This window comes from Charadrius vociferus, unplaced genomic scaffold, assembly GCF_000708025.1.
Source record: "Charadrius vociferus isolate BGI_N301 unplaced genomic scaffold, ASM70802v2 scaffold67, whole genome shotgun sequence".
Classification (NCBI taxonomy): Eukaryota; Metazoa; Chordata; class Aves; order Charadriiformes; family Charadriidae; genus Charadrius; species Charadrius vociferus.
This window is the reverse complement of record NW_009649485.1, coordinates 3,621,676-3,646,746: the sequence shown is the minus strand read 5'-3', so window position 1 is coordinate 3,646,746 and position 25,071 is coordinate 3,621,676. Positions and strand designations below refer to the sequence as shown.

General features: G+C 36.2%; 1 protein-coding gene across 1 annotated transcript in view; it reads left to right on the top strand.

The window, feature by feature from the left end:
• ATP2B2 (ATPase, Ca++ transporting, plasma membrane 2) overlaps nucleotides 1-25,071 on the top strand; it is a 130,411-nt gene that overhangs the window by 102,357 nt on the left and 2,983 nt on the right. The window contains exons 19-21 of the mRNA XM_009889960.1: nucleotides 3,671-3,882; nucleotides 7,078-7,185; nucleotides 10,866-11,048. Coding sequence (XP_009888262.1) covers nucleotides 3,671-3,882; nucleotides 7,078-7,185; nucleotides 10,866-11,048 — 503 coding nt within the window. The remainder of the gene's footprint in view (nucleotides 1-3,670; nucleotides 3,883-7,077; nucleotides 7,186-10,865; nucleotides 11,049-25,071) is intronic.

Below are 25,071 nucleotides of genomic sequence, written 5' to 3'. Positions count from 1 at the left end.
TAGGGGAAACAGAACAGATGCAATAGAGGGATTCAGTCACCTTTCTTACGTTGTTAACATTGGGAAGGGCCTCGGTGAGCTTTTTTGCCTCCTAAAAACATGTAAGTTTGGGCTTTGGCAAAAGTTTGTTGAAACGTAGCATAGAAGGTTACATTTTAATGCGAGTGTCTATCCTGCTGCCTCTATTCTGAAATTTCATTTTGAGACTTGTCTGCTTTAGTAGGCATGTAACAACAAATTAAAAAAAAACAAACCAAAACAACAAAAATCAAGATCCATTTTACCAATATCTGGAGAAGCTCTAATCGGAGCAAAATGTTTGCCATAGTCAAGAAATAATGCTGATCTTAAGTAGTACAGATAAGCAAGTAATCACTATTAAGTGATACAAAAAACACTCTGTTTTGACATTTAATATCTAGAATGGATATTAAAAGCGGGAAAAAATTCTAATTTATTAGATTACTGGAGTCTTCTTCAGGCCTCGCTAGCAACGGATGCTTTTTATAGGTTTTATTTTGGAGAAGGGAGGGAAGGAGGAGGAATGTTTCTTGCTGCAGGCAATAGTAGGGTCTAATAATAGGTTCTATTGCTCCACAATAATAAGTGAACTTGCACAAAGGACTGATAATTCTATCAATTGGGTATTGTGTTCTTGTCACTATGTCATCACTGTTAAATTACGTGTGTTGTCTTTCAGATTTTTTCTCTAGAGAGTGAGTTCCATATAAGCTGTAAATGTGAGTTTATGATTCTTAGGAGTTTTTTGAGGTCCGTTGTGAAAGTCTTGCTCCATCTTACCAACAACTGGCAGCTTATTTGGAATGCTCAAAGGAGGTGATGACCTGTTTACGGTGGAGCTATTTAAACCAAAATAATTGCCAGGTTTTGAAGGGAGATGGTCTGTAATATTGTTAGGCTTACAGCGTGTTTTGAGAATGTCTAGTGAGTCTAAGGAAACTGTAATTTCAGATCCTCTAAAACAGGTGTAGAAGGTCATAGTAATTCATGTGATATGAATCTTGGAATAAGAACTTCTGTGAACTTTATAGGGGGTTTTAATGGCTTTTTGATGAGTTTTATGGTTTAAAATACTTTATACTGAGCCCCAGTGAAAAGAAAACCAGGCTTTTTCACCTTCTTCTAATGACTTCTTTGTGTCTCTGGAAAACCCGTGCATACTTTGAAGGACACAGCCCAACCAATTTTCTGATAAGCCTAGGAAATACAGTCGTCTTCTTTCTAAACTCCATGAGGCTCAGCTTTGCAGGGAGATGATGTTCTAAACTCAGTGTTTTGATAAATAAACTCCAAATTAATGAGAATTATTTATATTTTGATGAACTAATACGTCTTTTTTTTTTTTGTAGTAGGTCTCTGGAGAGACTAGTACATCAAGTTTTTCTATTTTTTTTTATGATGTGGCAATAAAATATATTGTGTTTGAACATACAGTAATGCCTGTGAGACATCAGGCACATCAGAAATCCAGAAGTCACTGTCTAGTTCTGTGAAATGGTAGTATAAAAAAAATCTTAACCGCAGCAGCTAGGCATAATAAACTTAAAGTTGATGTTGCCTTTTGGAACATGTTTGGAAATAAAAATTAGTTATCAGTTTAACCACTGCCATTCCACAATAGCAGCATGTTCTGCTTTGCCAATTAAATGATGGAATGCAGTAATAGAGACTTAAGGACAGGTACTCTCACTGAGGAAAGTATTATTCACAGATTTGTGTGTGTGTGTGTATTAAATGAAAGCAGTTGGATATAATGTGTGTGTATATGTGTGTGCATGCGCATGTGTGTATCTAATTAATTTTTCCCTTTATTGTTTAGGTGTAGTAAGGGGAATGTTTTCCAGTACTTAGTTACCTCTCTGGAAATACATAATAATCTTAAGAATCTCTGGTGTCTCACATCTCAGTTTTGTGGCCTTATGTTGTGTTACTGATACATTTGTGATATTGTAATCTACTTTCTGTCAAAAGACTATATGCCAAATTCTTTCTTTGGAAACATGCTTATTATTCCCAGTGACTTGAACTTGAACTGCTGAAACATCCCAAGGCAAAAAACCACTCCCTGTTATCTTAGCTGAAATTGGAATTAATGACCTCAGGAGAAAACCTGAGGAAACCTTTCTCCTTCTTTCTTCAGAAATTCTGAATATAATAGTAGTGGGATATCAGAAAAATATTTTAATTTGCTTATATTAACAAAACACTTGTTATTAAAATTAGTAGTATTGTGATAATCTTCTTTAGTCTTATTTCATTCATTGTTTACACTTTCATGTGAATGCCCCGTCCATGCCTCTTTCAATAACGGTATGTTATCTGTAAGCTTTCTTATAAGAAAGTGGATGAAAAATTGGACGTGAGCTGGCAAGGTGCACTTGCAGCCCAGAAAGCCAGTCGTGTCCTGGGCTGCATAAAATGAAGCATGGCCAGTAGGTCAAGAGGTGATTCTCCCCCCTCTGCTCTGCTCTGGTGAGACCTCACCTGGAGTACTGTGTCCAGCTCTGGGGCCGCCAGTACAAGAAAGACATGGACCTGTTGGGGCAGGTCCAGACAAGGAGCCACAAAAGTGATCAGAAAGCTGGAACAGCTCTCTTGTGAAGAAAGGCTGAGTGAGTTGGGGATCTTGGGGTTGTTCAGCCTGGGAAGAGAAGTCTCTGGGGAGACGTTATTGCAGCCTTTCAATATGAAGAGAGGGCTTATAAGAACGACAGAGAGAGACTTTTTACCGAGGCCTATGGTGACAGGACAAGGGGCAGCGGTTTTTAAACTGAAAGAGGGACATAAGGAAAACATTTTTTTACAATGAGAGTGGTGAGACACAGTAACAGGTTGCCCAGAGAAACTGTGGATGCTCCATCACTAGAAGTGTGACCTTTCCAAGGTCAGGTTGGATGGGGCTTTAAGCAACATGATCTGCTGAAAGATGTCCTTGCCCATAGGAAGGGGATTGGATTAGATGATCTTTAAAGGTCCTTTCCAACCCAAACCATTCTATGATTCTGTAAGAAAAGAGGTCCCTCATGTGCAGGTATCTTTTCAAAACTTATCTCGTTTTTACAGTTGCTCATCAGAGGTTGTCTCCTGCTTTCTTCATTGGTCAGATCGAAAGTGATGGTCAAATTATCAAAATAAAGAGCAATGCCTGATGGTATGGTGTCAAAGCAGACTAGCAGAATGATCAAAACCAAATCTATTTTAAACCAGGAACGTCTCTTTTTTATCATTAATATCTGTGAATGCTTGTCAGGAGATATGCCATACTGGATTAGCAAATGGGTAAAAACTGTTCGGTTGCTCTTGGAGAAAACTGCAAATGTACTGTCAATGGTCTCGAGTGCTTGGTACATCAGAAAGAATTGACTTAGAATAATTACTACTTGGTTAGAGGAAAAGTACTACTGAAAACTATTTGCATAGGTATACTGAGTTATTAGATAAACCTCATAATTTGAGAATCTTCTTGCCTAGGAACTTTAGGTGTCTTTTGCTCACTGGTGTTATAAATTCTGTCTATTTATAGTAAGTGCAGAAAGAACGATGGTAAAGCAGAGCACAGGAGGCAACTAGCTAAGCAAACAAGGGAAATACGAATTTAAGTTCGATTAATTTATTCTAGTGGAAAACTTTATTTTTGTCTTATACCTAGGTGAGAAAATGTTTAAGATCGACAGTGGGAGGAATGCACCGCTTCACTCTCCTCCTTCAGAGCATTACACCATTATCTTCAATACCTTTGTCATGATGCAGCTTTTCAATGAAATCAACGCACGGAAAATCCATGGCGAAAGAAATGTCTTTGATGGCATCTTCAGAAATCCTATTTTTTGCACTATTGTATTGGGTACATTTGCTATTCAGGTAATGATTTGGGCAAGAATTAGTAACTATGCATCAGAAATTTACCTTAAGTTTTTCTTCTGTGTGTGTTTTTTGTTTGGTTTTTTTTTTTTTTAAATCTAAATGCTATAGGAGGCACACTTAATAGTAAACCACCTGGTTCCATATACTTTCTCAATCAATACAAGTGTCAATAATGGAAAATGTTATGTAGCCATACTAATACAGCATAAATTTTGATAATCAAAACTAGGTCAAATCTTAAATTAATCTGAAGATGTACAATAATAACAGCCCTCATGATTTCTTGATATTGTAACTGTTTTTTTTAGAAGAAATTATTAAATAGTATACCAAACAATAGTAACTAAACATTTTACATTAATTTACTACTCCATGAATAGGCAGATTGGCCTTCAAATAGCTAATGCTGATTTCTTCTGAGGTTAAATGCCACTGCCAAATGCTACTCAATGTTCTTAGTAGCAATTCTTCATGTCCGTCTTCTGAGTTTGCTGTCCCAGTCATATGTGAACATAATTACACAAATACCCACTTTTCCCAAACAGTTGTAATTTTTCTTCTGTAAGAACTCTAATTCCTCCTTCTGTTCCTCTCTCCATCCATTTGCTGGCATCTGTCCTGTACTTGATACCATTTGACATTACTTTTTAGAAGTCTCATGCAGCCCTCACAATTGCTTGGAGTTGAGCTATTTTTATTTTCACATTATTACTCAATTCTGCAATGGCATCCTGGAAGCTATCAGTATTAGGAGCTTTCTCCTGGAAGAAGTAAGGAGGATCTATTTGAATCTGGGCCATAGTGGTTTGAAATGGGAAAGGGGAGCCACCCAATAAACTGACTATGGGAGAAAGGACACCCGTGACTGGTAGTAGAGCTGGATAGTGATGGTCTTTAACAGTTAGTTCAAAAACTTGGGTTTACTGCTGTGAACCGAAATGCCTTTAGGAGAGGCCTGACAATTTCACAATCATCTCTATTTTTGGTTTTAATTGTAGATAATGTTTGAGGGCATTTTCTTAGTTCTAGGCATTACTGTACTCTATTGTCTGGCTAAAGGAAAAGTGTCATCTAGCTGCTAGCCACATTTCTGAATCAGCTGCTGATTTTACTCACTCTTCCCAGCTTTCCTGGTCGCTGAAATACTTAAGCGCACAGTTCAAAACACTAGGTTTGCACTCTAACCATGAATCAAAAAGAACATTGGAGCATAAGAGTGACATTTACTTGCTTTTAAGTAAGAGCAAATGCACTGTAACTTTCCCTGCAATAGGGTACTGAATGTAGCATGTGTACGTTCAGACATGGTTAATTTTTGGAAGTGAAAAGAAGTTCTGGTTCTGTGTCAAAAACCAGGTGATTTTTCTTGAGACAGCAGAAGGTTAATCTATTAATTTTCCACTTTGTTTATTACATTGTGGAAATATAGCTTTGCATGATGTTGCTTGCTGAAGCAATGTCAGAAAAGGATTTATTATTTTGGCTGTGTGTTTTAATAGCTGGGTGTGTGAGTCAAGCATTTTATTTTAAAGAGATGATGATTGTCTCCAGGAGCTTGGATTACATAGATAGATATGGGAGATTACAGAAGTGTTTTTATTTCACATTTTAAAATTTCTTAGTTCCATATGTATTTACTACGCTTCCTGTGAAGTACAGACTAATTGGCTTTGATATTTTGAGTGCAATATTTCCATTAACTACTAGTTAGTTTAGTGTACTTTTCCTCCTGAACCCTTCCAGAAAGAAAAAAGCCAGCATCAGTGGCCATATTTTCAAAGTAAAAAAATAAGGAGACTATTACAATGCATCCTCAATAAGGATCAGAAAGTGCTTCTGTGAGATCTGCAACAGCTTGAGAAATAAAAGGGTGGTCACTATTCCTATCCTCAGACAAGCAATAGCTTTCTTTTATTTTTTTTTTTAATTCCTTTCTCTGCTTTCAGAATATATAAACAATTTTCACAGTGCAGGAAAAAGGATTAAAATACGCCATACCTACCATATGGCATTTAGAAATTTCTCAATGTGCAGTTGTAATTTCTTTCTTATAATTTTAGCATCATATTCACAAATTTTGTTTTGTGGCCTCCTTTTTTCTTACTCTCTCCAATCATCTTCCCACTACCTATCCACTGCCTTCCATTTTCTGTCCCCTTCCTTCTTCCTGTGTATTTGCACTTCACGTGGAATGAGTTTGTGTTCATAGTACGTATTCATTTACTCACACAGGAGAGCAACCGCTTTATGTATTAGTGTCATTTTGTATCTTAGACTGGACAAATTACTTCAGACTTCTGTTTTGCAGCCTTTTTAAATCTCTGGCTTGTGATTTCAGATCCCTGGTTTTGCAGCAGCACTGCTAACAAAAAGTATCAATAATACCTGATTTTCAGTTAGCAAAACCTCCTCACTCTAACCAGGCTTACACACTTGTTCAGATTCTTTGTGTATTGGTTATCCTGCTGCAAGGTGTGTGCTTTTCCCACCCTATTTCTCCAACAGGACTAGATTTTGGTATATTATCAGTCTATCCATGACAACACGTCTATAAGCATACAATAAAATGTTAATTAGAAGGAAAAATCTCTCATGCAATGGACATTCCAAAATAAACTACATCAACATATTCCCAGCTGAGAATGCCCAGAAGCTGTGAGGATACATGGGGACAGCCCTGGTTTCTTTCTCCCTGGACATTCATACATGACTGTTAGATAGGAGGCTAAGGAAGCCTTAGTCTGAACGGATATGGCTTTTTCTGAACTTTAATTCAGGGAGCATAAGTTTGTTTGGTTTGATTTTTAGTGACCGAGATTCTGCAGCTTTTGCTGGATGGGTTCCAAAAATGTACTTCTGGCAGCTTGACTGCGCGCCACCCAAGAGTGTCAAATGATGTATTTGGAATACAAGATAGTATTTTGATTTTGGGTGCTCTTTTGATTCAGTCCACTAAACAATAGATTGTTAATAATATGTTTGACTATTCTACTGGTAAAATATCTTGGAATCAAACCAGCAGAGCTGTAATACGTAGAAAGACAAAGTAAAATTTCAAGTGAAATATGACCTTAAGTTGTTGGGGGTTTTTTGGTGAGGTTTGGGGTTTTTTAGGGGAAGTGTTTCGTTCTGGGTTTGTTTTTTTTTCCCCAGAAAATATTTACCCCCTTTCTTCTCTGCTTTTCTTTGCAGATAGTAATTGTCCAGTTTGGAGGAAAACCATTTAGCTGTTCTCCCCTGCAGCTTGACCAGTGGATGTGGTGTGTATTTATTGGATTAGGAGAACTTGTATGGGGTCAGGTAAGCATTCAGGAATATGCAGATGTCTTTCTTTTGTTTTTCTAAACCAACCAAAGATTGTTCATAATCCTCCTACATTGTTGTTTTCCTTGATCTCTCACAATGTCATATTTAGCCCACACTGAAATACAGGGCGCTCTCTAAGTACTTCAAGAATAGATATAGCAGTAAGGATAACTTATCCCACTGTTCCTTTTGATTTTTGTTAATTTTCATATCTTTTCTTTCCCTAAGCAGGGTGTGCTATCACCAAGGTCGTCTTCAGTTAGGCTTTTCTGTGAAAGACTCTTGATTCATAACCTAGTCCTCTAGTCACATAAAAATGCAAACGCACTGTAACCTTCCCTGCAATAGAGTACACAATGTGGCATGTGTATGTTCAGCCATGGCAAATTTTTTGAAAGTGCAAAGTTGTTCCGGTTCTGTGTCAACCCACTCATTGCCTTGCTGAAACTGCCGTTCTGTCAATCCATGGTAGCCTTGTTACAGGCATAGGACTAAGTCCAGTGCATTTGATATACACCCGCAGTGATCCTCCATCCACCTACCTCTGTGTGTGAAGGATGGAAGAGAGCATGAAAGAAAAAGGTTATTTCCCTGTAACAGTTGCAGGAAAGTGCAATTTAATTCACGTTTTAAAATTCTGCTGTTATTCTTTTATGTACAAACACATATTGCAAAGTTAATAATAATGTTAATTTTTTTCATCTTTGAATGAGTTGTTATTTGAGTTGATGCCACCTGATACAGTAAAAAAAAAAAAAGTAAAAAATGTGAAGTTACATTTTGCCTCTCGCATGTAAAGATACATATAGATCAACGAGTTTGCCACGATGAAGAAACAGGCAAGAAATTGCCAACTGCAACTGAATACTGAAATGGTTCTGATGGAATTGTAATGAATAGATGCTAGCTTTCGAAACTGATTATTTTTCCTCTTATGGAAAAAAATTAACTTTTTGGACAGTTGGGCCTCAGATTTTTTTTTTGAAGAAATAAGCTCAGAGTCATGACAGCTTGTAACGCGTACGTTGCTGAAAAACACCACTATTAAATTGTTCTAATGTAGTTAATACCTAATGATGGGATTTGATCTATGGCCTTGCAGGGAAAAAGCCTAAAATCAGTTTGATAATTCTTGGAAAGAAAAGATTTGTTTTCAAGTGATGGGAAAATACCAACTTTGGGAAGGGGATAAAAAAGCAGGGAGAAAAAATTGTAACAGTTTTATTAGATCATTCAGCTGTGCAGGATTTCCCACAGCCTTTGGTCAATGTACTATTTGGCTTCTAAATTTTGTTATACATGGTTATTATACAACCATTGAAAACTAAGGATAATACCTGTTTTCAATTTAAAGATGGGAATAGTTGCCCAAGCCTTATTGCAAGAGCTCAGCCATTAAATTAAAGCTGGTATTGGAATACCTTTACTATTTTATCACTGAAAGATTGCAATTTCACATAAAGCAAATAGAGAGGAAAAAAATCTTTCTCATGGTCAGTATTTAGTGACCAGAAAAGAAAACCACAAGCTAAGAAAATGCATTATTTACAGTCTGTGGCAAGTCTTCTCTTTACGGAGCTCTACAGTAAGACACTTCTTTTCCTTCAGAAGAGGTGCTTCTCTTCCTTCTCAGCCATTTTTCTCCTGCTATGACTTATTCTAATTCAGCAAGAAAAACATTTGTTATCCCTTTCTTTTATCACAGTCTCCTTGAACCTACTGTTTTTGTGAACCACTAAAACCAATCAAGATTTTCAAGTTTAGATGTTAAGGTTGGCACTTTTAAAAGTGATTTAAGGTGTAATTTCTAGGAAGCCAATCTGAGATGCTTTGAGGGAGAGTTCTAAACGGTGACCCTCATCACTTCTGAAAACCAGGTCTTTCTAAAATATTTCATGTTATATTCCCAGAATTATTGATAGCTTTTGAAAACCATGGTAGTTTTCCTGCGAATAATATTTAGTTCCTTAATCTACATCCAGTCTGTTGAGTCTGCCATTACCTGAACTAGGCATGTGTCTGCAGACGTGGAAAACAAATTAAGAAATAAAAAGACATGTAAACATCCTAAGAAAAGAATTAGAGCAGAATCCATCAGCCTGGCTGAAAGAGGTCATGAAGGAGAGGTGTTTTCTAACACACAGAATCACTACCAAATACAGTTGTTCCTCTCTGTACTGTCTTGCAAGTACTTCTTCACCATCAGTTTCATCAGATACCAAACAATCTCAAGTAGCTTCTTTCTGTAAGAGCGCTGGCATTCTAGTGTTTTGAAAGCTGGGAAGCTGAAGCAGTTTCAGTAAGTATTTAAATGCTAGCACTTACCCTTTCTTTTTTTTTCTCCTGTTCTGCCTTTGCTCACATCACACCAATTTATTCATTTTCCAAGTTTACATCATGTTTTTCAAACCCCAAACTGCGTTTTAAAAAGGTTCTGTAGTAGTGTAGAAACTGGGTTTTTTTGACATTTCTTTTAAAAGTAATATAATGAAAGTGGAGTCGAGGATTGTGAAGTTCAGGGAGACCCTCAGCAAACCAGGATATTTTCATCCTAAAAATATTTGGTACCTTTTCATGTTTCTTCACTATATCGATTCGAGTTTTCTGAAATTGTAAGATATATCCTCACCAGCTTTCCTGCAACTGTCTGATTCTGTCTCCATCTTTCACACATTTGGGCTTCAGAGGTGTGATTGCCCACTGCTGAAACAAAGACAAACAAAAAAGAAAATTGCAATGCTTTGTTACTAAACGTGTCTAATAGTTAACTTTATAGGAGATTTTCTTTTTAAGTGTTCAATATGTTCCAGGTAATACCTTGTTTAAATAGCCATCTGCTCATATTTTTATTCAGGCTGGCAAAAAAAATCAGAACAAAGAGAAAGTGACTGCCCAAGAGGGTACCACTGAAAAGTATTTGAAATAATTGTTATAACATTTTGTAACTACAGTATTTCCAAATTTTTAAGATTATTAGCCATCTCCTGTATTAATTACTTCCAAGGACTGCTTTGGTGGACAAACATAGTAAGAAGAGGGGCTGAGTTTATCAGCATTTATTAGTAATAAGGACATAGAGTAAGAGATAGCCCTGTACAAAGTCAAACAGGGAGATAGTCAAACCCACACCTTTCAGAAACCTCATTTTTGATAAAGGCTGAGAAAAGCATTTCAACTTGCCAAAACAAAGGGAAGCTGAACACATGAACCAACACAGCGTAGTAAGATTTATAAGCATGAGATGCAACTAATTTTCAGCTGACATTAACATACATTAGATTATTACCAGTCATTAGAAATACCCAAACTCTAATTGCAGAAGTATCAGTCTTGCTAAGTTTTTTTTAAATCATTACATTTAAATACTTAGATCCTCTTTTAGTTTTTTGAGAAAGGACAACATTTTTTCCAGCCTTAAACTTGCTCCGTAGCTGTCTATTGCCACTGTGGTTTAACGATGCAAGTAATGCTGATTGTTTACAGAGTAAACTAAGTATTTTGGGACTAAAATGGAGTTGCATAACCGTAAAGTACTACTATGACTATACTTATCTTAGTTTTTCAAAAAGTTTATAGATCTCGTTAAAATATCAGCGTTCTTTTGTAATTAGCAGATTATTATAATACTGTTATTGAATGAGGTTTATGTTTTCAGTACTTTTTTGTAATTTTAGGTAATTGCAACCATCCCAACAAGTAGGCTAAAGTTTTTAAAGGAGGCAGGGAGGCTCACTGAGAAGGAGGAGGTCCCTGAAGAAGAACTCAATGAGGATGTTGAAGAAATTGATCATGCAGAGAGAGAACTTCGACGTGGACAAATTCTCTGGTTCAGAGGGCTCAACAGAATCCAAACGCAGGTATGCTAAAAGTAAACGCCCACATGGTCTAGAAGAAAAAAATCTTAATCTTTGATCAAGGCAAGGTAATGTTATAAGGAAAGCCACAGAGAGTTTGTGTAAGTGAATGATGGCACTCGTTCATTGCATTTCAAAGGAGGAACACATGAAATGGTAAAATAGGTGAAATGAGCAAAGGGGGGGGAGGGCGTATAGCAGAAGAGAGAAAGTGAAAAGATTATAAAACGGTAAGATGGAAAAATAGGAATACTTTTTTTGAGACTACTGTGAGTGGACGTTCTGTTTCTACTTCAGTGATAACAGCTCGTAGAATAGTGTTACTTGGAAAACGCTGCCTGTGACAATGGCTAGCAAAATGTTATGAAGGCTTTCTATAGCATACTGGTTTATTTTGTCGAAAATATATTGTTGCTGCCACTTCTGCAATAACAGAATCATTTTAATTGTTAAGTCTAAACTACAAAGTACCATTAAATATTGAAATGTATGTGTTGGCTACTATGGATGACTTCGTAGAAATATCTACCTTTTTATTTTTAAAAAACCTCAACTGTTGCTAAATAGAACAATCCATGGCATTTTTTAATATACTAAATATTTGCACTGAATCATGGTGCTAAATATAGTATAGATTAGGATATCTAGTAAAATTTTTCCTGTATTGACAAAAAAATTATTTGAACTATTTCGCCTTTTTCATTGCAGTGAAATAGCATGTTTTATAGCATTCTAGTGCTCTCTATTTGATCTTTCTAAGATCAAGTATTTCTGCCAGCTTGCAGAAGAGAGCAGCATGAAAGACAGCTATGTACTTGCCATATCAGATGTGAATGTTTTACATGATGCTTAGAAGAAAAAGAGGTGAATAATTAAGAAAAATATTTTTTTTCTTTAAAGAACATTTTTGTCTCAGAAGATTTTGATTTTCGTCTTCATTCAAGATAAACAGTCCTTTCTCCCTATTTGCATCTACCAATTAATACATTTTTTTCTGGAGAAAAAGGTGCAGCCCTGCATTTTTGAAAAAACTACAGGAAGCAGTTAACTGAAACTAGGATAGTTAGGTCTCTCTAGTGCATCCACAGAGCAAAAAAGAGGGTGGAAACTGGGTTTGGGTAAATTCCCAAGGTTCTGTGGTAAGTAATTAAATACGGATCTTCAGCTTTGGGGTTGTGTGTCTTGACTCTGAGTCAGGAGCACTCATCATTAGAGAAAATTCAAATTGTCACAGTAGAAAGGTGACAAACAGGTGCCCAGGAAAACATGATCTTTATGAAGAGATGACCTCTAAATGTGCATTCTTTTCTTCCTGATGGCTGTAGGAGGAGTGTTGTCTGTTGGCATTTCTGTCAGGATGTCTTTCTGGTTGTGGTGAGTGTAAACAGCTGCAAGCACAAAAAAGCAAATTACATCCTTTCAGTTCTTTTTCTAGTCTGAGAGGTAGCTTTTAGTTCTGCATATCTTTGTCCATTTAATTCACAGATAAATTATTATTCTTTTATACTACTTAAAACAAAATGAACGTTAATTATATTTCTCTGCTAACATCCATCTTAGTTTCCTTTCTGCTCTTAGTTGTAGAAATACCTTCGGTAGGATGTATTGTTTCTCTCCTGCCAAAAGGCCTCTTGTGATTTTTTTCTCATTTTGTTTATTCAGCGACTTTGATTTTTACATCCATTTCACATTTGTGGAATGATAATGAAAAAAATGAAATGGGGCAACAGATTCAAAAAGAGTTCCAAGGTGTCTACTGGAGAGTGATGAATTTACATGCAGGTCAAGTTAGATCCATTGTTGGATGGACCTTGAGTTGAGCGCATTTTGATGCGCTATGTGTTGTGGCCCATCCAAATGAATTCATACACTTGTACTGCATTTCTCAGGAAGCCAGCTAAAGAAGAGTTGATGGAAGAAGATGAGGATGTCTGTAGCATCCTTGGGGAGCTGGAGGATTTGCAAGAATCCTCTGATGTCTAATGCACTTCTGGAGATACGGAAGAAGGTAGAGCATCCCCTCGCTTTATATATATAAGAGGATGACAGTAAGATTAGGAATAAACTCTAGACTCTCTTACGACTAGATTGATCGTTCAAATTCTAATAAGAGCAGTTTCCACTATCATACGCTTGTGCTGTATATTAGATTATTTTAGCTTATTTTCTATTCAGTCATTATTGGACAGACAGTCACAGCACTCAACAAAAGCCTTCACTCCTAAAACAGTTACAAAGAATCTGCAATAGCAGGGTTTTTTTCGGATAACTGACAGATCTCCCTTGTAATGCTCCCGTTAAAAACTCATCCAAACTGACAAAACGTTGCAGTACTAAAGACATTTTTTTCTTTTTTGCACCCTCTCTCAAAACAGAGGTTTCAAATGTAGACACCAGGGAAAGGATTTCCACTGTTGATTCTTCATAGTGAAACACATTTCTATGAAGACATGCATGAATTTACTTTAAAGGTGTATGAAAAATGCACATAACCAAGTCAAAGAGACTGGCTATCTACTTCTGATTTGCCTTTTTTTGTCTCCTTTTGTTCATTTAGATATTTCATTGTCTTATGAATATACTGTAGGGCTTCTCTGGATGGATGTATGTTCGGCTTCCCTGAATGGAAGTGTTTCCTTATGGGATAGCTCTCTCAGACGACCACTAATGCATGAAGTTTCACAAATGACTCATCCTAGTTATGCAAGTTTCAGAAAGATATAAAGGTGGTCTCAAATCGCATAAAAGACAGGGCTTTTCAACCTCTGCTAGTTTTCAGCATTTTTTTCCAAGTCTTTGTTGCAGTTCTCGGGAATCCTTCATTCTGAAGGAATAAAAGAGTTGGGAGAAGACTGATCGTACCATCTTGGCAGATCTAATAGCCTTTGGAAAGTTCAGCAAGTTCACCTTCAGGCAAAACTGTGTAATCTGAGTAACAACTGAAAGTCATTGCATCTTTTTTAATCGTATATTGAAAAGTTTCTCTAGTTACCTCACGTTTTAATATGGAAAAATTGTGAAATGTGGAGGTTTGAAAACTTTTCAAACTACATGTCAGATTTTGAGAACACTGGGCCTGATTCTTTCCTCCTCTGCTTCATTCATCCTATAATTCAGTTTGCTCTATCTGCTTAAGGTTGGAAATAACTGTCTAAAAATGTTTTGAGAATTAAAAGCAAAAACTGAAAAATATACAGGTGCCACGTTAACTGCTACTGAAAAGAGATTATTCCTCATTAGATACTAAAAAATACATAGAGGTGCTGTACTGCATTTTCTTTCCCTTCCTCTGTTCATTCAGACTTTTCTCCCAAACCAGTGCAAACCCTATAGCAATGAAAGTCACTCCTGGCAAGTGGGGTTTGAGTTAGATAAAAAGCTAGCACCTCATTTTATGGCTTTCCGTATAGCCCTTAATACAGAAAACATTGCAGCAGCCCAGTGCAAGTGGAATGGAAACTGTTTTGTTTTATGCAGAAAAGTGTTTTGTCTTTTTTATTTGTTTGTTTTCAAAATAATACCCTGGTTGGAGATAAGGTGAATGAGACCTGGGTCTCATTAATGACAACAGAAACGCTTGCTGAAAATCTGTTCCGTGTTAAACATCAGAAAAATGTTTGCTCTGCCAGAACTATTCCGCTACTACAAGATCCTTTTTTTTCCTTTTAACTACTAATCACCGATATTATTATTAGCTGTAGGTACCTCGAAAATACGGATCTTCTAGAGTGTAGAAAATACAAAAAAAAAAAAAGAGAGAGGTGAAAAATTCCAACTGTACAAATGAGCTTCAAATGTGGGACAGTATTTTTTTTCTCTACCTGAAGGCCTATAATCAAAACATGATTGCATCCTATGTTTTGTTGTAAATTTTTCAAACTTTTCATGATACGTCTTATCCTTCACTTTCTCCGTTTTAGCAACTTGAATTGTTCTAAGTAAAGCCATTCTTGTCATTAAAAAATCACATCTTAATTTTAAGTGCATTATTAATTTATTTTTTTTCTATGAACTCTTTTTTCTTTATTCTTTTCTGGTTTTGAAAGATAAACTTTTGGGCCAATTTCTTCTCTTCTTTCTTGGCTTCAGGCAGAACACAGCCCTGTATGTTCAGATTTTAAGATTCTGAAAAGGTTGTCATCCTTCCCCCTATGAATTATATTCATGAAGATCTGTAGTTACTTTCTTCAGGAGAATGAGTAAATTACACACCTGTAATTCTTGTTCTCTGGAGAAACTATTAAATACAGATCTTCCCTTATCTTTTCACTCTTATACCAAGGTCTTTCCTTTTAGTTTGTTAGGAAAACGTTTGTACATCCAGAGATGCCTTTTGGCTTAGGAATTATCATGTGTCTTCTGTGGTGATAAGCACTTCATGCTCTCAGTAAGTCTCTTTAAAATCTTTTTTGAATGGTCTCTTTTGAAGAGTGCTCTGTCACCTGTGTTAGATCGTGAAAACCCAAGATCTGTATTTAATTCTACTTTTGTGCAGTGAACATTTCAGGTGAGTCTTTAGTATGCCTTCATATATAACCAATGGTTTGAGCCATATGTTTTTTTCTAGATGCCAATGTGAACCTTAGCTAATGATTCACTTGTACCCCTATTCCATATGCTAACTCACCTCATTTTTTTTTTTTTTTACTGTGATGTTTGTGTTGGACATGTAATTCAAAATAAGTCTGCTGCAGAAAACACTGAGAGCAGAGCTGTAAAATGTTGTGATGACTGCTTAATACTGTACATCTATTAGTGTGCACATTTAAATGGATGTTGTAAACAGGACTGTCAAACAGTGGGTCAGTGAACAAATCAGCTGTTTCATGTTTGTATAGTAAAAGTTCAGTGTCAAAATTTTACAGCAGTAACCTTTGATCCCTTTTACAGCTGGCTATGATATGATTATTCCCATAAAAACATGCAGGAAAATAAACACTGATGACCAAAAATAAGATTATGGGAGGGGATACATCCATACTATTAAAGATGAAGCCATATGATTTTTTTTTATTCCCAAGACTGACCGCAGCAGAAAATGTTAGCCAATGATTATCATAGTGCTTTCAACTTGGAAAATTTAGGAGGGCTTGCACCAAGATCTATGCTGTTTTAATTGATAAATATACCACTTTACCTTCTCCCAACTACTTTCTAGGCTGCATATCTTCAGAAATATGGGTTACAAGATACAAATATGGTAACAGTAGGTTACTTCAAATAAGTTGGTTGAAGTTCTTCTATTTGATACTACTACTGCTGCTTTGTCATGTTGTGACTGCACTAATGTAACAAAGAGGACATTTTGGTGTGTAGGGATTTGTAGCATATATTTATTTACTCCTTGATATTATCTACTGCCAATCCCTGGCTTTACCTTTGTGCACAGAGCCTGCTTTTTATTGGGTTATACTGATGGCAAAGAATACCTTGAAATACTCAGCTCTTTTTTTTTAACTCATCTTCTATGGTGATGAATAAAGCACTCAGGAATGTATCAGGATGGATATATCAAACAGTGCATACAACAGACATACGAAAATAACAAGTAGAATTGAAATGTCAATTGCTGTAATAGTCAATCCAGTTCCACATCATTTTCTGTGTGATTTTAAGTGCGCTGTATAAAGATAAAATATTATTAAATCTGTAGTTATAAAAGACCAATATTCATTATCACTATGCTTAATTTATACAAACTTTCATTAGAGAAAAAGTCAGCTAAAATATTGGAACACTTTCTATTTTATCAATCTAGTATATTGACAGCCCTGTTTTTGTAGACAAAATGGAGTCGTAGTTTGAATTTTTTAAAGGTGTTTTTGGTTTGGTGGGGTGTCATCCCCATGCCCCCCGCCCAGTTCCAGTTAAGGGACTGAATTTTCCTCCCTCTGGAAGAACACCTAGAGAGCAATAACAAAGTAATTTTATTCTCGGTAGGAAAAAATGTGGAGATTAGTTATATCAAGTACTCCAGTTTTATTTACGTTATTTACATATAAATAAAATGTTTTCCATTTTAAAGATTGTTACTTCAAATCTTTTAGTTGTTTAAACTGATGCAGCTCCACTGCCTCCTATGGAGCTGTTTCATTTTATCCAGGCAGAAAATTTGGATCATTTCATACCTAAAAACGTTAAAAGGAACACTTAAAAGTATTTATTTCAATTGAAGTAAAACTGTGTGCACGGTTGATTTATTGTTTTTCATTATTATTCCTGTCAGTTATGCAACTGTATCCATACTTTAAGCAACTTGTCTCATTCTTTCCTCCATTACAGATCGAAGTAGTCAATACTTTCAAGAGTGGCACTTCCTTTCAGGGGGCTCTAAGGAGACAGTCCTCCGTCACAAGCCAGACCCAGGATGTAACCAATATTTCTAGCCCTAGTCACGTATCGTTATCCAATGCTCTTTCCTCTCCTACCAGCACATCTGCTGCTGCGGCTGGGCGTGAGTGTGTATTCTTAATGCATCAGACCTACAGAGATGCCAACTTAAGTAGCGGTCATTTGAGACTGAGCTACTTTGCCCTTTCCCATTTTGTCCTGTTATCTTGATTAGTTTACACATACCCAGAGACACAAAACAATGGGTACTTTGTGTACAGTAGATACTCTCCATGATTCATTGCAAGCTTTGTTAACTTACTGTTAGGACAGGAATTTCTAGTCTTTGTTTTACCCAGTGGAGGGAAATTTTGATTTTATTTGAGGCTTCTGTGTGATGTTTTCTCAATCTCCTTGGATACATTTTCTACTGCTTATAAAATATGTACTTTAAATGGTTCTACAAACATCTCATCTTAAGCAATACAGCATGTCAGATACAAGATCATTCCATCTGGAAGACTGTGTGTAATATAGGTCACTCACGTCCAAGAAAGATGGAGTCACAGGTACAGGAAGGAACAATGAAATAGAGAATCTCTTTTATGATACGGGGCTAAGGGATTAAGGTTTACAGGAATGGTGAAAGGATAGATGTGTTACCTCTAAATTCACTGGGAGGTAAGCAGTAAGGAATGAGAGAACTAGGCGAGTTAAAGGACAGTGTTGAAACAACAAAATAAACGTGGTGACAAATTTCTTTGCTAGAAGCAGCGGGTTTCTAAACACTGAAATCCTGACACAGCTTTCTTTTACATGCAAACAAAGCACCTAGTGAAGAGGTGGCGAAGGGAATGAAAACATTGAAGCTGCTAATGAGAAAGGGCTGCTTCAATAACAGAAAAATTCCAGTTGCTCAGGAAGATCTAACTTTGGTTTTATATTTTTATTTATTCGGGACTGTAAATAGCTATTTTGTTTTACAGCATAGCCAGTGTTAAAAGAATATTTTAAGTTTATAGAACTCAGTTTACAAGCTTGTCACTCACTTTACAAAATAATGGAGTATATTCCTTACGCGAGGTTTAGTGAAAAGTTGGCCAAACAGACAAGAAGCCAGGCTCGTCTGGCTGGCCAACAGAGAGAGGGAAGGCAGACAAGAGAAGGAAATGAAATACCAGAATTCCTGGAGAAAAAAATCGAAGCTTGACCTTTCCATTCGGCCTGAGTGCAAACCCCCTCAGTATTTGAACACCAAGCATAAAATTTTAGACACACGTTAGAAGTTTTGTTGGAATTAAAAGTCAAAGGAGAAACTTTGCTTTTGCTAAGAACCCAAAGAGCCATTAAGGTTCTAACTTTGGCAGTTGCTCCCTGAAGAAAATTTGTATCTTTCCCTGTCCTTTCCTGGTGGAAGTTTGGCCTGCTAACTTTTACTCCAGCAGGACCAACCATTTCAGGGCAGAGAAGCAAAGACATGGAGCTGTGTGCCACTGCTGTGCCACAGGCACTGTAACCTGCTGCTGAGAACTCAGAGCCCAAGTTCCCTCATTTCTACACGGAGCAGGACACACACCACCACACACAAACCAGCCTTTCATCCAGGGAACAATTTCCCCGAACCGTTCTACGTTTGAGCCGAAAACAGAGCGCAGCTCATTCTGCTGTGGTAGATGTTTCGATAACATCCTGTAGCCAGCGGTCTGAAAGGACAGATCTAATAAAATTAAAATAGACAATTTATCTTCCCTCTCTTCTCTCCATTGCAGCAAAGCAACTAAGAATTGAATAGTCTTGTGTCTTGACAGAGGCCTTACTAGGCTATGGGCTGCAGTTAATTAACAGGAGGAAACATAATCTGCTACAGTCTTTGCTGTCTGTTTAGTTGGAAAAATGAAACAGGTCTATGGAGCTCCTCAGTTCTGACCGTATTTCTTCAGTAAAATAAAAACCATATGATTGATTCCTTAAGCCACCCAGAGATATGTATCTCCATAGCAGAGGACAATTAGAGTTTGGGCTTTTTAAAGTCGTTATTCTGGACTGTTAGTATTTTATTACTTCAATATAATGTCTCTTTAGTATCAAACCAGTGCGTGCTTCAAATTATAACCTTTAGGGAATACTTTGATATATTAATACAATGACACAGACCTAATGAGTGACAGTGAAAAAGCAAAGCAAAAATATTTGGCTTTTATTTTTAAATTGGGTAGTTGCAGTTGGTTGGTTGTCTCCCAGAGTCTGGAAAACCTTTCCTAATCCAAATTTCATAGAAATGGAGTATGTTTTTGTGAACTGGCATTTTCTGAGAAAATTTCAGTTGCAAAAGGCACACCTAGGTCTACTTTTCAGCTCCTTGCACGTGGTGGGACAGGACTGACTTCTTTCCTCTTAGCTGCTCAGAATGAATTAAACCCTAAATTATTACCTTCTTCCTATGGGGTGGGAGGGAATAATGGGATAATTGTACCTTTGACTTTGAAGCCTTTCCCTCTCTTTGGGAATCTTAAAAATATTCCACGTGGAGATATATTATGGGGAGAATCAAGGGAAAACGTTAAAGGTATAGCAAAGACTTAAGGGTCTAATACCTGAAAGGGGCCAACATGAGATACTGTCAGGAAGGTTCATTTTCAGCAAAATGGTGCTCAGCATGTTGCAACAATCAGGATATTTTGGGTGTCGTTTTGGGTGCCCAAAATGCAGAAGTTCTGATATCAATACTTGATAAAAAATACAAGCATCACATGGTGCTCTATCAATAAGAATACATAAGTCTAATTTAGCAGAGCATTTATGCAGTTCTTTACTAATTGTATAGCTTTTCCATATATAGTTCATGTGACGCCTCACCAATCTGTGATATTTCTTCTGCAGATTTATAATAATATTTTGGATATTTTTTTTTAAATGTACTTTTTCTAGTATTTTTGGGCAGATAAATGTTTGATTCAAGGGTTAGTGCACCCTTAAAGACAAATCTGCCTGTCAAATGCAGCCACATCTACGGTAGTTTGTGAAACAGATTAGCAAGTTATTATCTGAAAGTTTCAGCTATTCAGAAATATGGCACATTCAGATCTTTCATAGGGTTGTGGACTACCTTAATTAAAAGCAATTTATACACAGGAATATTTACGACAGTACTAAAGTTTCCCTAGTTATGCTGGTATTTTTTAGCTGTCATGGTCTTTTTGCCAGTAACAAGTTACACATTTCTGCATGTCAGCATTAATTGATAAAAATGAGGTCCACATTATGAGTTTCTTACCTCTTTTGAAAAATATTACAGCTTTAAATAAACGTAGTGAAAATTTCTGCAAATTGAAGCCTGGGACTTCACATATTCTCATAAAAGTAGAAAAATATTTAGATGCAAAATAAATATGCACATGTATTTAATATGCACACATTTAAGCTACAGAAAATGAAAACCTGGGGAAAATAAGGCTCTGTATGCAACACGGTCTCGGCCAAGCTCTCAGGTTTTGTTGTATCCTGTGTATGAACACGCATACGCACATATACACACACAATCTTCTATCATTGGAAAGCTGTTACACTACAGAGGTAAAAGTGGTTTTAGATAGCAGGCTGTCCCTCACCAGCATTGGTGGATATATATTTTATATGCATTTCTTTCTACATTTTATTTGGAGAAAAAAATACCAGATCCAGTAGGGCAATGGAGATTCTTTTTTACTTTTGAAGCTCAGAATTAGTAACACAAAATGTCAGCTTGTGCTTAAAATTAAGTATGTGTTTAAAGCCTTTGCAACTACATTGGTTACTTAGATAGGGGATGAGTAGATCTAACTGTACACAAAGTAAACAATTTATTCTTTACCCTAATCTGTTTATATCTGGTTCTCAGATGTTTATATTATCACTGGGTAACTCTTTCAAAAGAACATGGTTTCAAATTTTCCAAGAAAGATGCACATTTAATATGCCTTTGTACTTGCTCCTCCTCCTCCTTCCCATTCTTATATATAGTTAATACTGTTCCTAAGTGGAAGCAGCCAGCAACTGTAGGTCCCTTAACAAAAAAAATCCTTTCTTTAAAAAAGGTTAGAATTAAAAAATATTGTTAAGTGTAGGAAACATTGGGGGAACAACAAACAAACAAACAAAACCAAACCCCACCAAAAGGCAACCTCCCAGATCATGAATCTGCTGTAGTTCTATATTTGCAAGTTCCTTTTTCTTTGTTCTGTTGAGGTCTGTAATTTTTGTCTGAGATTTTTAGAAGTTAATATTTCATGGAATCACAACTTTTTATTATATCAACTCTAGCAACAGTGGCCTCAAACAAGCCACTTGTAAGGATGACACAGGAAAAAATACACAGTGGGGCTGATTTGCATGGAAAGACAATTTTTCTCATTCTCCCGTTAATTAAAAGATAGTTAAAATTTATCAGACTTGCCAAGAAACTGTTGTTTATGGGTAGAAGGAACATTTGCTTCGGAGTGGCACAAGGGCGTAAGCGCCTGCAAATTGTGTCAAACTAACATAAGACTTTCAGCAAGCTTAATTCTAGTGCATATTACAGTCCATTTACTAATAGATAATTTTAAAGAGAGAGCTTAGTTTAGCTATTTGCAATCTGTTGTGTATGAAAATCCAAGTTTTTTGTATCAAGAAAAATTAGTCACTGTTCCAGCAGCTTTTGCTTTTCTGTGTTCTTACATATTTAGTTTCCTATAAATGTAATCATCATTCAGCTGGACTGACTTTACAACTAAAATTTAAGATAAAATCTTAAGTTTCGATCAGATCTTCTCATGAAGAAAAATGGCATCAAATTTCTTTAAAAAATATTCTATTTTAAGAAATGTTAAGGCAAAGATTACTGTCCAGTATTGATACACTTATAAAAGTTGCACCATTTCGGAACATTGTTAAACTATCACCTGATAGAGATACCATACTAAAGCTTAGAAGTTTCCACTGGTCGTAACCAAGATTTCACAGTCCTGCTGGGATGTGTAAGATAACTAATCTGATTTATATGTAAGATCAAAGTCAACTTCTGTATATCTTCCCTGTAGGGAACCTAACTAGGTTAAAAGTCTAAATATAAAACCAAGTCATCAACTGGAAATATGGCATGGCAAGAAGGTTTAGACTCCTACCACAGAAATACATTCTTTAAAAGAGTTGTAGAATGTATTTAAACTTTGCCAAATCTGATACAAAAATGTCAAACTCCGTAACTTTGTGACAATCCTATAATAAAGGAGATACGCTATGGAAAATGGAAGACCTACAAATGGTTCTTATCTCATGCTCTAAATTCAGTGAAATAATAGACACGTGAACCTTTTTTCAAATGAGAATCAGGCCTGACGATTTCACGGAATATGTAGGTATTTTATTTTCCTCTTGCTACGTGGTTTGACTTTTCAGCAGCAGTTACAGGATTTACTGTGTATTTATGTAGAAAGAGAGTAGCACAGATGATGTTACGCATCAGTTTCACTCATTAAAGCAGAAACCTAGAAATTACAATTTTTCTAAAATTTATTGGTTTTTTTTAATTTTATCTTTGAATTAGCTCAACTTCTGCATCATACAATCCAGAACATACTAGCCACAACATTTACAGGTGACTACAATACATACAGCATCTCCTCCTGCGGATACGTAATCTGATTTTACTGACCTAAAACTGGGAGGATTAAAAAATAAACCCAAATACAGTGAACATATGCCTTCTATTTCAAAGCTTTATCTATGCAATAGTACTTGACCAAACTCATTTACCTTTGTATATAGCTGTAGTCTTGATATAGAATAGTATCAGTTACCCGTAAGAGTTGGCATCTCTTTGCAAAATTGACCTCTTGTTTACAATTTTATACTAATCACCTTACTGATCTTTCAGTATTGAATTTATTTGCTTTTGCAGTGCCCTACTCTCTACTGTCTGAATATTAAATGTGTTTGTTTTCCCAGAGGGCTAGAGAACATTGGACAAAAGGGTTCAGCAGGAGAGAGTGAAAAAAAAAGAGGTTGTGAGTCTTTAACCTTGAGCCTGAAATGAATGTGAACCAAACTCAAGATACTTGGCTTGTATGAAGCCAGGTAAACATTCGAGTATAAGCCCACACACTACCAACCATAATACATCTGTTGATGCTTATCAGGCCTTGTGTATTTTGCCTAGATTGTTGTACTTAGGAGTGAGATTCTGAACTTCACCTTTTTCTTCTGATGGGAAAAATTTGTAGTATCTAAAATTCTATTTCTTTTTATTTTTCTTGCCTGATGCAGTATAATAAATCTAACTTTCAAGGTGGGATGAAACTGAAGAGCTTTTTCTATTACAGCTACAGAGAAGAAAGAAGTGGAAACTTAGAGCAATGTCAAAAATGTCCTGAAGTGTTGTCCCCACAGTCTTTTGTTTAAAAGCAGTTCATTTTTTTCTGTTGTCTCCATTACTGTGAGAAAAGGGAGCCGTATCACACTGTTTGTCTTCCCTTGGCATTGTCAGTATCATGAAGAAATACCATTACATGAACTCTACATAGTTCATTATAAACCAACACTTTCTAGGTTCTATCCATCATGGGTATGTCCCTGCTTTTACATGCTATACAACCATAATAACATTATAAAATGTGGTTCATCCGCTTTATTTCATCTTCAAAAAAGTAATGTGGGCTTTGTTTCAGCAGAGCCCTTAAATATTTTTACACCAGGTATTATTTCAAATCGTGAACTTAAGCATGTATTAAAAGAATTTGTTGCTGTTGGGCCATGTAACTCTGGGTAAATAGTATTTTTTCGGTTCTTAGCTTAAATATGGAAGTATTATTATATATAAATTAAAATGCCAGCATTTGTACCCAACAAACCCTCTACCTTTGTTTCCACTAACGTAATGGAAGAACCAAGTTATGTTCCTGTAAGCAGTAATTTGTTGCATTGGGAGACAGACTATGAACAAAATTTTGAATTATACTGTAATGCAGAAATTGTGTCACTGCATGAGGAGTGACGCTAAAAAAATAAAATTTTCTTTTAGATGCCAAGCTAAATACGCAAAATTTAAAGCTGGGGACAGAGTTTCTCCTTAAGTGAAAAATTAATGGAAAACATATACACATCTCTGAAACTGTAGAGAAGTTTTAAGAAAAGAAGGTAGTTTTCTACAGCTCCTTAGTGAAGAAAACTTACTAGAAATCTACCTTTATGTATTCTCAGCTTTAGGGATTTGCCCAACTTCAGCCTTTACATTATCATTGTGTTCAGAAGATGAACTACTTTAGGTATCAGCAGATCTGAACTTAGTTCTAAGCTAGTATTTCCAGTAAAAATCACTATGAACAATTAGAAGCTATTCTAGTACACGTAGATGTTCCTGCAGTCCATGCCAAAACTTTGCCACGGATCTTCACACAAAGTGATACGGCTGCTGGCTGATTGTACATTCTGCACTTACATCTTCAGATTGTTGTGTAAACACATCTAAACAGAAGAGGGTAGTGTAGTGTTTTCTTTCCATGGATCATTAGTTCAAGCAGTCACTGCAGAGTACAAAATCCAGGTCATAGCAGGAAGGTTTTTGTAACTGGCTTTCAAATACAACCTAAATCTATAGTTTTCCCTCAGCTGCGTAAGATGTTAGTCAGCTAGTTAGATTGACTAAAAGCTTGGTATTAAATGCAAATTAGATGCCAAACTT